The 14,908-nt window shown below is 44.3% G+C and overlaps 1 protein-coding gene across 16 annotated transcripts in view; it reads left to right on the top strand.

Moving 5' to 3' along the window:
- MTSS1 (MTSS I-BAR domain containing 1) overlaps nt 1–10,118 on the top strand; it is a 125,897-nt gene extending 115,779 nt beyond the window's left edge. For 7 of the 16 annotated variants that reach the window (XM_085053533.1, XM_085053535.1, XM_085053532.1 and 4 more), the window contains 5 exons: nt 2,115–2,234; nt 3,231–3,425; nt 5,351–5,515; nt 5,856–6,018; nt 7,171–10,118. In XM_085053533.1, the coding sequence (XP_084909659.1) occupies nt 2,115–2,234; nt 3,231–3,425; nt 5,351–5,515; nt 5,856–6,018; nt 7,171–7,862 (1,335 nt within the window). In that variant the 3' untranslated portion in view covers nt 7,863–10,118. The remainder of the gene's footprint in view (nt 1–2,114; nt 2,235–3,230; nt 3,426–5,350; nt 5,516–5,855; nt 6,019–7,170) is intronic. The other 9 variants (XM_085053539.1, XM_085053538.1, XM_085053537.1 and 6 more) reach the window with 5 other exon arrangements.
- Nucleotides 10,119–14,908: the final 4,790 nt, after the last annotated feature.

The raw sequence follows: 14,908 nt of genomic DNA, 5'->3' as shown, positions 1-14,908 counted from the left end.
TTCTCTCTTGTTTTTTTTCCTGGACAAACCATAACACCAGTGTGAGTATTCTCATGAGGCTTCTTTTTCTGAGGCAGAATGCTGGAGTTTAGTGTAAAAGCTAGTTTTCTATAATGTATTTTTCTCTAGGGATAGAGACAGTAGTCTCATCTCCATTAAGTGCACCATGGTTGTGTCTGATGGCAGAGTCAACTGCAGCTCATCTTTGTCAGTATTATTTTTAGAGGTTTTTCTCCTATAAAAGGAGTTGCATTGAATCAAGAATGTGACAAGTTCCACTGCATCATCAGGTACCCCACTTTCACTTGTTCTCTTTAACAGCTACATGTCATTTGTAGCTGTTCCCTCTGATCCTACCTTCACCTCAACTCTTACTGCACTTTGAATACAAGCCAAGTTAGCTGTGCATACTTGTACCCTAAGCACATTTGACAGGTCACCTGCAGATCTGATTTCATGTCAGCATATACTCCCTCACTCTACATGCTTTTAAAAATTTTAACAGCCTTTGCAAAATTTCACTGAAATCACAGTTTACCAGTAAGCTCAAGATTCTGATGGAGTGTGTACTTTTCAGCTGTCCCAGTCGTCTTCACCAAAATCCTTAGGGTGACAGTGCTCCATCATGGGAGGCCTACATCTCCTTTTACCCAGGCAGTTAGCTGTACATTACCCAGATGTAGCTCCTGGTCAGCAGTGAGACAACTTGTGGGTGTTAGCAGTAATTGCTCCTTTGCACTGCCTCATATCCAGCTGTCCTCCTATTGCAAACTCACCCCAGATCTTACCTAAGGTTACCTGGTGAAATTTTATTTCAGGTGGGAATTCCCTTCCTCTTCAGCTTGTCATTCCTTGAAATCTCTGGCTTTGCTGCACAAACTTGATACAAGAGCATACTCTCTCTGCTCTCATAAAACACCAGGGATATCCTTAGAAAGACTTGTTTCACAGGTCCGTGGCTACTAAAGGGTGAAGTGGTCTTGTTCTAGAGTTGCATTTCTGACAGTGACTGGAGCTCAGTACTGCCCTGACCACTCTGCCAGTATTCTTGACCATTTCCAAGCTCTTGAGGAGACCTGGATGCACATCCCTACCGAGCAGGATGCCACTTCCCAGGGGGAGATGTGGAGGAGCATTGTACTTGGTCAAGTGGTCCATGTGATTATTCCTCTTGGCCTTTGTGTAGTTGAATCAGATGCTGTTGTAGAGGTCTGGCAGCAGCAAATATGCATAAAGGTGTGCACTGAAAATTGGAGAAGTTCCTAGGTATAAAAATAAAATGTTTGATATATTCAATGGATATTTTACGTTGTGCATTTTCCTTCGCTCTCCATCCAAGCCCCTGATATTTTCTGTCTCTGCTATTAAGAGAAAGCAGGTGGCAAGCATATGCCACTACTTCTGCACTCAGCAGAGTGCATGTACCTTCCTGCTGGCTGCTGGGCAGGAGGGTTTGAGTCAGAGTGCTTTTGGTGTATGCATCCTACCTGCAGAAGCACATGCATACAGGTCATGCACTTTGGAAACCTCCAATTTTGGTAAGTATTACTTCTTTCTCTGTTCCATAATACTTGAACTCAGATGAGCTTTTCACAAGCACTTTTGCAGATCAGAGAGAGATATATGAGAACTTGTGAATGTCAATGACGTGTGCTACTCTCTATTTTAAATCTAAACTTTGTGCCTTTGAAGTACTGATGATCTACTTTTCTGTGTAAATCAGTTGTCTCAGTATATTGCATGTTTGGACCACAGGTGCCCTCAGCTCCCTCAGCTTCTTGCTCTGAGACAGCAGCAGAACTGAGACGCTGAAATTGCAATGAGGAGTTGAGATCACTGCCTCAATTCCCTCATTCCTAAGCAGTGTGGCAAGTTCTCGCATTAAGCAAATGGCTTTTTTTCTTTTCATAGATTTCCTGAACATTAGCAATAGTTTTGAGCAGTTTCTAATTGATTTTTAAAATCCTAACCCTTTGCTTCTCTCATCCTTCCCTCTCTCCTGTGTGTCTCTGTGTATGTGCTTTTTGTCTTTTTATTTGTGGTTTGGTTTTTTTTTTCTTTTTTGGTGGCTTGTGTATCCTTTCCCTGCGTTGCGCTGCTGTTTTATGCTGCAGAATTCGTCCAGCTCTGCCTCTTCAGAAGCCTCTGAAACCTGCCAGTCAGTGAGCGAGTGCAGTTCCCCCACCTCAGTCAGCTCAGGCTCCACCATGGGGGCTTGGGCCTCCACAGATAAGGTGAAAAACTTCATCTCCAAGACATACAAACCTACTAGCTCATTATCCAAACCCTGCAACATTTGGACCAAAAAAACTCCATGCATGGGATGCAGCCAGGATTCCTCTTTGTGAAGATGAGAATAGGAACTGTTGCACGGTCCCTTAAAAATGAATCTGTTTGAAAAAACCACACTTGTCTTTAAACTAGCTGCTAGGAGAGAAACTATAAATTGGGCATTTTACAGAGGCAATTTTCTAAGGAAAGGTCATTGTCCACCTTTTCTACTCAAAGAGATTGTGGAATGCTGCCCAAAACCAGCTGGTTGCCTGACAAAAGGCACCACGCCCAGGTTCTGCTGTTTGTGGCTTCTCCCATCTCTCCCATTAGGTCGCACACATTACACTGAGTAACTGGGGTTGTTTTTTGACCAAAAAGGAAAGCAAATCACACATGGTTGGAATAAATTATGTGGAATACACTCTGAATCGGGGGAGGAAGTGATATCAGTCTCCTTTCTCATCTGGTAAATCCTTGCTGTTGGGTTTTGTTGGATTTTTTTCCCATATCATCACACAGCCAGAACACGTCATGTTTGAAGGCTGTATGCTTTTCCTCTCTGTCCAGCTACACAGACTAAATGCCACCAATGCAAATGCCTTCAGGATTGGAAAAGTTCTGTTTCTATGTCCGCAGTCTGCAGGGTACCTAAATTGCAAAGGCTTTTTCACAGCGTGCTGCTTTCATGGACAGAAGGCAAAGCTGCTCAGCCTGGAGACAATGACCGCTAGATTGATGCCTGAAATTTGTTATAGATAACAATTTTCAGGTGATCTCACTTCTGAACCAAGCATTGTGTCAATTTTCTGTTTTTCATTTACAGCGAATTGAAGAATTTCTTTTGTTTTAAGATACAGAAATTTTCTCCCTAGAACATCAGTCACAGTGTATTTTCGTATTCATTCTGTTTATATTAATTTCTCTGTTTTTGTTTTTTTTATTTGTTTCATTTCCAGTTGTCTAATGGGTTTTATCACTGTAGTTTATCAAGTGACCCATCCGTAGCTTCAGTTGGTGCAGGTCCTTTCCCTCATTTCCCGCCTGTCTCCCGCGCGTGGACTCGGGCTCCCTCAGCCCTCCTTCCAGACTACGTTCATTATTACACCATTGGGCCAGGCATGTTACCATCATCTAAGATCCCTAGCTGGAAGGTTTGTGTTCCTTTTGTTGTGGCAGTCCTCACCTCCTCATACCAACAGCATGCACATGGCAGTTGTTGCTCCCTTTCAGTCCATTTAATTACCGGTTGATTTACTCTGGTATCACTCTGAATCGGCACTGCATGGTGAAAATCAGACCTAAAATCTGGTTGTGGGTATTTCTGAATGACCTTGTGTGTTCTGGCACCAGCTAAGACAGACCAAAGCTGACAGCACCTAGGTAGGAAGGAATAGTTCAGCTCTGCAACATTGGTGGAAGCACTCTGGGCTCTGTTCAGGGGGAAAGGAGCTTGTTTAGTGCTGTCAAAATGCTCCCTTGAGCAGGGAAGGGCATCCAGTTGTCTTAGTGGGACACCACTTACATTGGACACCCTGATGTTCTCCCTCTGGCTGGCCCAGTGGCTGTAGGCAGGCACACTCTGCTAGATCCAGCTGGAGTGATTTAAGAAGGTGCTTGGCACTGGGTAAACCCAAGTGGTGACTGAAGCTTTACTGCCACAGACTGGAAGTGCTCACCCAGCTCATTTTGCTCTCTTGAGGAGACCACCAAAAGAGAGTGCAGTAACTTCCTTCAGTTGCTCCAGCTGGATCTTCAGGGGTCTTACTTGGCATCAAAATGTGTCTGCTCTGCTAGAGCCTGAATATTCATCAGGTCATATAATATCATCTGTGGACCACAGGACTGGTGTATACATCTAAATTGAGATACCTTTTTACAGATTCCCCTAATCTCTTTCTCCAACAGCTGGAGGCTGTTGGGATACACACAGGGTGGCCACAGTGGTCCTGGGGCTTCAGGGTCATTCATTGTGTCTCTGCTAGAAGCACTTTGCCAACATATTTCCCAGTGAAACACTTAGAGCAGAGACACAGCTGACAAGGCAAAGCAGGGTTTCATATGTGTTAGTAAAACCAAATACCTGTCTTTACTAGGGGATGTGTCAGTTCAGCTGCCTTGCTCTTCTCATTCCTTGTACTGAGACACACCAAGAGCCCACAGTGTGGTCTTAGCCCATCATTAATTGTCTGTCAGAAGGCTGTGGGAGGCTGCCCAGCAGGCAGCTGCAGGGTGTGGGGCTCATTCTCAGCACAAGTTGTCCTTTCATTTTTAAAGCAGCCTTTGTCTCAGTGAAGGAGAACTCTTTTAGGATTGGGATTGCCCCTGCAGCAGCTGGCGCTGGGGGAGCTGCTGCTCAGCACTGGTTCTGCATCCCAGCACAGGTCACAGATCAGTCCAGCTCTTGGTGTGCAGCGTGTGGGTTCTGGACACCCTCAGGACTTTGCTTAGTAGAGCCCCGAGTAAATACAGCCCTCGTGGCCTGAGGAATTTCTGTTTCAAATTTAGCAGCAGTAATTCAAAGTGAGGTCAGTCTTTCCTCAGTATAGATTATCTTCATAAACTAGATTTCAGTTAGTAAGAAAACTGAGAGACTACTCAGAGTAACTTGCTCCACTAATGTGTATGAAAAATCTGTTCAAGCCTAATTTTTCAGAACTGAAGACATCTGTAACAGCACATAATACTAGAACCTGTGTACATCTAGAACAGTTACATGACTGATTGGAAATTTATGTGTATCTTCTGCTGTGTGTCAGTAATTTTTGTGCTTGAAATTCTGAAAATATAGGCTTTAACACCATGGAATTTCATTTAGATAAAACTGTCAAAAGGTTAAATACCTTCATATAGGAACATTTAGATAGAATAGGCAATTTCGATTCCTTTTAATAAAGGAAATAGGTTTCATAAATGAAGATTTTTAATATCCTCAAAATTAATTTCTCACCTTATTCAGAAAGGCATATCCAGTTTGATACATAATCCATTGCATTAAAATTGCCCTTTTGCATAGTTTTGCCTGTAACTAAAGCACATTTCCTAATGAAAGCTGTCCCTAACGAGCTCATTTCTTTAGGACTGGGCCAAGCCAGGCCCATACGATCAGCCCATGGTGAACACATTGCAGCGTCGCAAGGAAAAGCGTGAGGCAGATCTGAACGGAGCAGCTCAGAGTGGAGCCCCAGCAGCCCCCGAGGAGAACCAGAGACCTCGGAGCATGACGGTGTCAGCTGCCACGAGGGTGAAGCTCTAATTTCAAATATCTGTTTGGTGTGAAGGAAATGGCCATGCTAGCTCCTGCCAGTACTTTTGATGCACTTTGTGTTGTTTATCTAGGAAGTGGTGCTGCTGGTGTGGTTGGGGGGAATCTGCAGGTAGGAGGGAATGTGCTACTGGGTATTGAATTTATAGAGCAATGTCCTGCAAAGAAGCAGCTGTTCCTAAGCCCAAGTACATGGCTGGGCACAGTCCTGTTGGATTATGATGGTGACAAGCTCTGCTGGGGAGGAGAAGCAGCTAAAAGTGGGTGAAGTTGACTGACCCTTCCAGGCATATTGAGTCTCTTTCCTGTGTGTAAGCAGCAGGGTGAGGAGATGGAGGCCTGCGAGGAGCTGGCGCTTGCTCTGTCCAGAGGGCTGCAGTTGGACACCCAGAGGAGCAGTCGGGATTCCTTGCAGTGCTCCAGTGGCTACAGCACCCAGACCACAACTCCATGCTGTTCAGAGGACACGATCCCATCTCAAGGTATCCATCCAAGAGATGTTCTTTTTCAGAGCACTCCCTCCCTGGCCATCACATACTCATCCCGTGGTGCCAAGGAGCAGCTGTTGCTTGCTGGCATTGTAGTCAGCTGGGGAGGAAAGCTGGCATTGCTGTTGGAAAGCTTTTTCCAGCTTGGAATGCAGCCTGGATTGATTAACTATATAGGAACCTGGATTGCTGCGTAGTGTACTGAACAATTATATTTCTTGTGCATTACTCCAACGAATTTCAGCTTAAGGATGCCACCATTTTAATAGGATCCTGGAATTATAAATGACACTTGTAGTGCATCAAATACTTCTTGGTTCCTTTCTGAGTTAGCGTCTTGGCAAATACACACTCATGAGCTTTGCTGTGTTCCGTCAGCACTCTGAATCTGCTCTTGGTTTCCCTTGGTGACCTTCTATTTCCTACTGAAGCAGAAATTTTGTAATTGGAAAAAGAATCCATTGGATACCTTAATTTTGGCATAGCTGGGAAGCTGCAATAAGGTTTTGTACCCTGTTTCAGAACCAGGAGCAAGCTGGGAGGGGCCAAGTTTGGTGTTTGCAATCCAAGCCTTGTTTGCATAGCTGGGGTGGTTGTGTGCCTTGCAGTGAGAGGAGGCAGCAGGGCTTTGCGGAGGGCCAAGCTTGGCTCAGCACTTATGTGGCGAGGAAGGAGCCCAGTGCAATTATTAAAGCTGAGGCTGAGTTTTTAGAGCTGACAGCTGGGATTTACTTTGTTTGCAAAATAAACAAATTTGCTACTGAAATCACTGGTACACGGTCCCCTGAGCCCACTTGCCTAATCTAAAGTACATTTTTCAAAGATTTCTATCTACAAGTGGTGGCATATGGCTTGTAGGATGCTGGTTTTGGTATCTTAATGTTGGTGACAAATACTGAGCTCGTTCTCTTTCACAAGAGCCATGGGCCCCCTGCAGCTGTAGGGTTGGTCTGCTGTGGTGTCTTCAGCCACACAGTCCTCAATTCTTGGTCACAGAACCTTGGGCTTTCTTCCTTCTGAAGGTGGAAACTCCCTTAATTCTTACTGACTCCCAGGCTTTTTTGATTATCTGTACATACTTCAGACTTACTGACGTGACTCAGCTGTCTGCTCCAGCTTGTTCCTAACTCTGTCTTTTGGCATCAGTTTCAGATTATGATTATTTCTCTGTGAGTGGTGACCAGGAGGCAGAACAACAAGAGTTTGACAAATCCTCCACCATCCCGAGAAACAGTGACATTAGCCAGTCCTATCGCAGAATGTTTCAAACCAAGCGTCCTGCTTCCACCGCAGGTCTGCCCACCACGCTGGGACCGGTCATCGTCACCCCTGGCGTCGCCACCATCCGACGGACGCCCTCCACCAAGCCCTCGGTCAGGCGCGGCACCATCGGCGGAGGCCCCATTCCCATCAAGACGCCGGTGATTCCCGTCAAAACCCCGACTGTCCCCGACATCCCGGGGGGGCTGCCCGGCGCCCTCGCCGGGACAGAAGAGTGCCCCGAGCAAAGTCCGGAGTCTCCAGCGGCAGGAGACGGTGGGCAAGGCGTCACCAGTGTGCCCTCGTGGAGCGGCCAAGCATCCGTCAACCCTCCAGCGTCGGGCCAGAAACTGGGTGCTGCCGAGGAGCAGAGGCAGGCGCTCCCCGAGAGCGAGGGGGAGGAGAGCGAGCGGGATGGGCTCGGCAGCCTGGTGGCCGGTGGGCCGGCGGAGCTGGAGCCTGGCGAGCTGAGCCCTGGCGATGTCCCGCAGGGGGAGGATATGCTCAACGCCATCCGGCGTGGCGTCAAGCTGAAGAAGACGACCACGAATGATCGCTCGGCGCCTCGGATCTCCTAGGAGCGGAGAAGCTGCCAGACTGCTGAACGCCGAGAAGGAACTGTGAGAAAACTAATTTGTCTCTATCCATTCCAATCTGTAATCAATGATATTTTTAAGATACTCGGTAACAGACGGTCTGGAAGTACTCTAAAAGAGAAAACAAATGAAAGAGCGTAGTAAGACATAATCTTCAGTGGTGTTTTAATTTGTAAATATCAATGATTTTGTTTCTGCATTTTTTTGATCTAAGTTACACTTTTAATTTTTTCTGAAGGTGCCAAATCCCATTTACCTTTTTTATAACTCTCTTTGTAAAGTTTTAAATCATAGGAGAAAAAAAAAAATTGTCAAGTAGTTAACTTCAGCAAAGGGATTTAATGAAAATTTGGCTTTTTTGCAAGCTTTTGTAGAGCGCCTTGTAATAGTGAGGTTAAAAAATAGAACAGTGGGACTTACTAAAGTTTAAGTCAAGCTATAAGGAACGGATCCTCGTTTAAGTATTAAAAAAAGTTTGAAAAGCAGGACTAAAAATTGACAATAAAGCAATATATAATGCAAGGAAGAAACCTGCAGTTGGTAGAGTTATTGGGGGGTAGTGGGGGGAGGGAGATGCCATCAAAATAGCAGATGCTGTTGCACAAAAGTAGCCTAGTAGGATGAATTACTAGTAGCTTCATGGTAAATGCATCAGAATAAGCCATATTGGATTGCAGTGTTTTGTTTCTGTAGGGTGTTTTAAAAACTGGGGTTTTCCACATTTCTTTTTTGACTGCACAGCAGCAACTCTCAGTCACATGCATGCAGCCTTAACTGTGTAGGCTTGGTTCTTCCACCTTCACGTTTCGTTCCACTCATCCTTCTGCTGAATACAAACAAGGACGACAGGCTTAAGGCAGTTGCAAATGTGAAAACATTTTTAAAATGCAAGCAGGGAGTTCTTAGATGTTATCAAAATGCCTTTTTCTGACTGTGCCCAGCAGGCTGGGCACCTTAGAAAGCCCAACTATTTTGAGAAAACACTTAAAAATTTGAGAGGTGAAACCAGCTTGTGATCTAATAAACTGCGAATGTTTCTTTCCAATACAGGGGCTTGTTTTTCTTAACTTCTTTTAAATGGCAGTTGATTGGCTTTTCTTAAATACCGAAAAGAAAGGGTTGAGGGGTGGGGGGTGGGGGGAGATACTGGTTTTTTGATAATGCTGGGAGTCTGACCACTATAATCTCTTTTTTTGTACTTTTAAGTAATGTTTTTTGGAACGCTGTTGATAGAATCATTAAGAGTTGGATTTTTTCCTTAAAGTAAAAGTGAGTTATTGCTGCAATACCCGTCTCCTAAAGCTGACAGAAATATGCAGACCCCTTGGCATGACACGTGTTCCAGTCAGACAATCCAGAAGGATGCTGTCTGCCCACCCACAGCAGACCCACATGTGGGAGGGACACCAGACTTGCAGATCCGGGATGAAAAATGCACCAAATTACACACAGAAGGGGCTGGTTTCCACCACACTCTGCAGATTTCTGTTGGCTCTAGACTTGCCCACATGACCTCTTATGCTTTAATACATAACTGCATTGGATGTGAAACTTCTAGTAACTGTGTAGTCACTGTGTTCTATATGACATTTTACACTGCTGTGCTTGCTAAACTTTTTTTTTTTTGTTATGGCTTAAAAGCAAAAAGAAAAAAAAAAGCATGATTCTTAGATAATATTAAACCTTCCTTTCTTTGAAAAACAAGCTCCTTATTACAGAATATAATAAACAGTAGTGCCTGTGGTGTAGCCCACCAATCTTGATACAGTAGCTGATGCATTGTGCAAATGAGGCTTGGAGATGATTTTTGCATAAACAAAAACTGCTAGGAGATAATCTCAGTAGTTAAAAGTGTTATTTAAACCTTTGAAATAAATGGATGTAACTGTACCCAAGTACAGCTTTTCACTTGTTTAGTTCTTAAACGTTAGTATAATCAGTAAAATTTAATATAAAATGTTGCCAAATTCAATGTAGAAAGAATGTGACAAAACACTTTGGATAGTTCTGTTGTTTGTGTTTTTGCATATTGTAAAAGCAGTGTCACAGCTGAAAAATAAGATGTTTCTAATGGTAAATTATTGTGGTTTAGTTGCTAGTTTGTACTGAGAGTTGACCTCTCCCTGTGCAGTTTTTTGTTCTAAACTGGTATAAATAATTGCTGTAAGTGTGTCTCCCTTCTACATTGTAATGATTGCTTAAGCCTACATTATAAATAAAGAACTGCTGAAAAACTTCTGTATTTTGCGTCTTAGACTTTTTGCTTCCAGAGCATTGGATATCAGTGGTGGCCTTCATCACACTTCTCAAGATCATGCAAGTTCCATCTGTGTGATAGAAGCAAGAGAGAATTTAAAAACAAGTAAATAATACTGCATGTAGCTGTGTTTTACTGATGGGCACCAGCAGGGTAGCAGTGGAACAGTTCAGAGCTAACAATGGGAATTCCCATTAAATAGCAGCGGATGACACTTCTCTGCACCTCTCTGTTGTTACCTGGACAAACAGCACAGATAACTGCATTTCTGTACATCCACCTCAGTGCTGCGCCACAGTTCCGCAGGCCAGAGGAGGAAAGTTGCTGCTGTCAACACAGCCAGAATTTATCAAGCACACCACCAGCACCATCTCCCACAGTTCCCCAAGTGACAGAAGAGTTTGTGTTCAGCTTTCTCGGCATCGAAGGCTGGGGGGAGGACGTTGCTCCCTCTTGGAGGTGCCACACAATAGCCCAGTTTATTTCCTTCCCACGGCTATAATTTAATTTTCGTCTAAAGGTTTCCATTTGTCACTGCACTGAGTTTATGTGGCCAGGTTTAGGTAGCAGGGGGCTACAGAGGGAGCTTCTCTGAGAAGCTGCCAGAAGCTTCCCCCATGTCCAACAGAGCAAACGCCAGCCAGCTCCAGGATGGACCCACTGGTGGCCAAGGCTGAGTCCATCAGTGGCAGTGCTAACGCCCCTGGGATAACAGGTTTAAGAAGGGGGGAAAGTTGCAGTGTGACAGCAACAGGAACTGGAGAGAGGAGTGACAACACGTGAGGGAAGCAGTCCTACATACACCCAGGTCAGTGCAGAAGGAGGGGCAGGAGGTGCTCCAGGTGCCAGAGCAGAGATTCCCCTGTGGGTGAGGCAGCTGTGCCCCTGCAGCTCGTGGAGGTCCAGGGGATCACAGAGATCCATCTGCAGCCCATGCTGGAAGAGGTGGATGCTCAATAGAGGCTGAGAGCCTATGGGAAGCCTGTGGTGGAGAAGGCCCCTGGCAGGACCTGTGGACCCATGGAGAGAGGTCAATTTGGGTCAGCTGTCCTGAGTCCTGACTATGTCCTCTCCCAAGATACTTCCCATCCTTAGTCAGACACTCTGAGTGGACATGCTGGATGGTGTGGAGCACTGCTCAGCAGTAGTCAGAGCACTGGTGTGCTCGTAACACCTTCCCAGAACTATGAGGGCTGCTATTGAGAAAGTTGACTGTAGTCCATCCTGTCCCAATAGTCAGGAAGATGTTAAAGGAAAAAAACAAGGTGGTTTGGCTGGAAATGTCTCCAAAAGGATCTTGGTTTCGTTCCCCCCTCTCTGTGGCTGTATCTGTGGTACTGCTGAGCATCTTCTCTCACTCAGGTGTTGGTGCTTTGCTCAGCTGTTTCAATACTGAAAGGGGTTTGTTGGGAGAGAGCTCTAATGAGAGATGCAGTATGTGCTGAGCAGCCGTGCTGGAAAAGGGCAGACCTCAATTCTGCCACTACTAACTGAGCACAGAGAACAGATCTTGCTTCTTGGCAGGAATGAAAATTTCAGCTGTGAAATATGTAAAGCTGTTTGTCTGCAGTTTTCGTTTTGTCTTCAAAACTCAGATGTATTGCAGCATGTAAACTTACTGAAGAAGGGCACACAGAAGTTTCTAAAAACCAGCCCAATTAATAGCCTCATTCCTGAGCTACATGCGTTTAACTGAAGTTCATACCTTGCCCTCTTTCATTCAATTGGAATTCACAGAAAAATGAAGCTTTAGGGTTAAATATAGATCAACTAAATTCTGTAGAATGAAAGTCAGATTAGGCAACCTAAATCTCCTCTTCTAGCCCTAAAGATAGGAAAACAGCTGAAGAGGCAGGTTTTACTACGAGCTTTTATTATCCCATCTGTTCTCTCACAGGGCAGTTAGCAAAAATGTTAGCAGAACTTCCCATGTCTTGTACCAATGCTCTGGCAATGTGGCCAGAAGGAAACAGCTTTTTGTCCCCAGTTCAGTGTGTCACACTGCCAGAACCGTTTGTGACCCACGAACGAGCACACAAGAGCCACATTCCTCAGCAGCTCACACATGTTAACTGATACAGCTCAGTGGTTATCTGGGATTCAGTTTGTGTTACTTTCCTCTGGTGCTCTACAGTACTGCTATCCATGCCATGAGGAAAGCACCATGTTGTAAGGAAGGCTAAACTGCAGCTTCAACCCCTTGCCTGTATTTAGTACCACATTCCAGATTACAGGGCTGATACGAACGGCCTGCACAAGCTGGCAGTGAAGTGTGAGTATGCTAGAAAAGAGCAGTATGCCAGAAAAACACAATCTCTGTTACTTTATTTGGCATTATTCTCTATTACTTTGAGAAGCACATGGTCACTGCTGTGCCACCTGCCTGAGCAGAGACTGCTGCCACTCACACCTGACGTGCTCTCACATGGGCTGTTCACGAGGCCGAGTGACATGATGCCACCACATGGGGGGCAGATGCCCTTCCTTACGAGCTGGAGGCAAAGCTTCAGTTTTTGGACCACCAGCTGGAGTTTCTTCTTGTAACTGCTTAACCTAGAAGACAAGACATAGAACTGCTTTAGCACATTAACACACTTTCCCATAATGTGATTTTCAGTGCCCAGGGAGTGAGCACAACGAGCCCCTATTTCCACAGGGAAGAACCAGTGGTAACACCTTCGGCTGACAGGTTTCTTGTTTCCCAACATTAACTTCCACTCAGTAATCACTGTAGGCTCACATTACCTAATTGAGAAGGAATTTCTAGGAGCAAGAAGTGATTTACAAGAGAAATTTCACTTAAAAGGTCATTATTTCCATGTAATTCATGGCTACGATTACTATATTAAACAGGCTGAATTGTGCTGCTTTGGAAGCTGCCAGATAATTTCAAGTCCTGACCAAGTTTCCCTGCAGTCAGTAGGACACTTCTGTTCCTATACATCACCAACAGCCCTTCACATGCTTTCAATACCCATTTCTAGAAGCAGCACAAGTACTGGCTGCCCCTGTTTTAATTCTGCTCAGAGTGCCACACTCCATACAATCCAACTGAATCAAAGAATTGTTCCAAGAACATCAACTTCTTCCAACCAACTCTAAGTTTAGGATGGCCAGAAATTAGTCTCAATGCCCAACTGATGACCACTGCAGCAGATCACTTTCAAAGGTGCGAGCAAAAAGTGTCAGAGCACCACAGCAGCAGAAGAGTAATTCTCTGGTCATTAGTCTCCTTTCATCCTGCTGTAGATTTTTTTTTCCCCACAAAACTACTTCAACAGCTCTCACTAACTGACACAAGGCTGCAGGTTCAGCTTTAACTTCAAATTCCCTTCACAACCTTACAGAAGCTGTAACAAATGTGTAGGTATTAGGTCAAGTCAGTGTTTCACACTAACAAGGGCTCCAGTAATGAAGAATCTAGCTAAGACTGCAGTAGTCATTCAATAATTTTTCCAAGAACACATGTGTGTCACACAGGATACTTGTGTGCTAAAGAGACTTTACTCTGCATAGAGCAAGCACTGACCTCTCTTTCCCAGCTTTCCCGCTGCAGCTTCTTCCATTGCTCTCGTTTGGCAAAGTAATCAGGATACATTGCCTTCTCAGAAGGATGCCAGAAATCCAAGCACCATTCAGGAATCTGTTGCAGGAAAATATAATTTAAAATACTGTTTTTATATATGATATCACATTTGTACACACATGCAGAGGAATGAAACAAAGGCTGAAGCCAGTGTTACTCCCTAAGTTTTTTCCATTTTGAAGTACTACATAAAAACACCATTTAAGAGCTGCCTATCTCGAGGCACATGGCACAGGTCTGGACTTTCCACACATTATCCTAACCCACAGGAAGACATCACAGTGACTTGCTTAAATCACAGCATTCCAAAACAAGTCCCAGGTCATCTCAGTTTGCTCTAAACATCTCAAAATAATTCCATCTCGTGGAGGAGAAGACCTGATTTCTTCCCTTCCTTTAGGAAGAAAGAGGTTAGAGGAATCCTCCTCTCCAACTACTGATTTACTTTACTTGAGAGAGACAGAACATTGTACCTCATTTCTGCTTCTCTACAACTAGTAAGAAATGAGCAGTTTCTTAGGCCTTTAGAATCTCGAGAATGGTCTGACCTCTAAGACCTTCAGACAAGGGAAAAAACCAAAATTCAAAATTTTGCAGCAATTTAAGAATAATTAATTGTTTACATTTTAAAGAGAGGAACACTGTTTAAAAAACAAAATCCCACCAAAAGAACCAATTCTTAGGGAAAAAAAAAAATATAAGAAGTCGCTCCAGTACCATCATTCATTCAGTGATATTCACACTTTTGGTTTCCTGCTGTGATTCTCATCACAGAACAAACCTTTGACTGAACAGAAACAGCACAGCTGCTGAAGTAAAAACTATCCACACACAGCAAACTCCAATTAAAACCACCAATCAGCCTGAGATCTAAAAATTACATTTTGTAGCAGCATCCACAATCGACAGTCAGATACACAAACCAGCCAAAGCCTTGTGACAGCCATTTTGTTACGACAGTTTTAACCCATCAAACTGGAAAAAGAGAGCATAACCCAGTTTGTGTTTCTGTATGAAGACTAATCTTTACCATTTATTGCTCAACTGGCCTTTATTCTGTCCAGATTCTCTGTCACTATTATTGCTACTACTGCTCAGGCCCTTGGCATTGGCATAGGCTTAAGTCCTTCTCTTTTCACTCATATGTTCTTTGTTCTGCCCCTGATAAATCTATGTCTTATTTTT

Source organism: Lichenostomus cassidix, chromosome 2 (genome assembly GCF_008360975.1).
Source record: "Lichenostomus cassidix isolate B80296 chromosome 2, HeHo_3.0, whole genome shotgun sequence".
Lineage (NCBI taxonomy): Eukaryota > Metazoa > Chordata > Aves > Passeriformes > Meliphagidae > Lichenostomus > Lichenostomus cassidix.
Note: the sequence above shows the minus strand (reverse complement) of the source record. Positions and strands in the feature narration are given on the sequence as shown.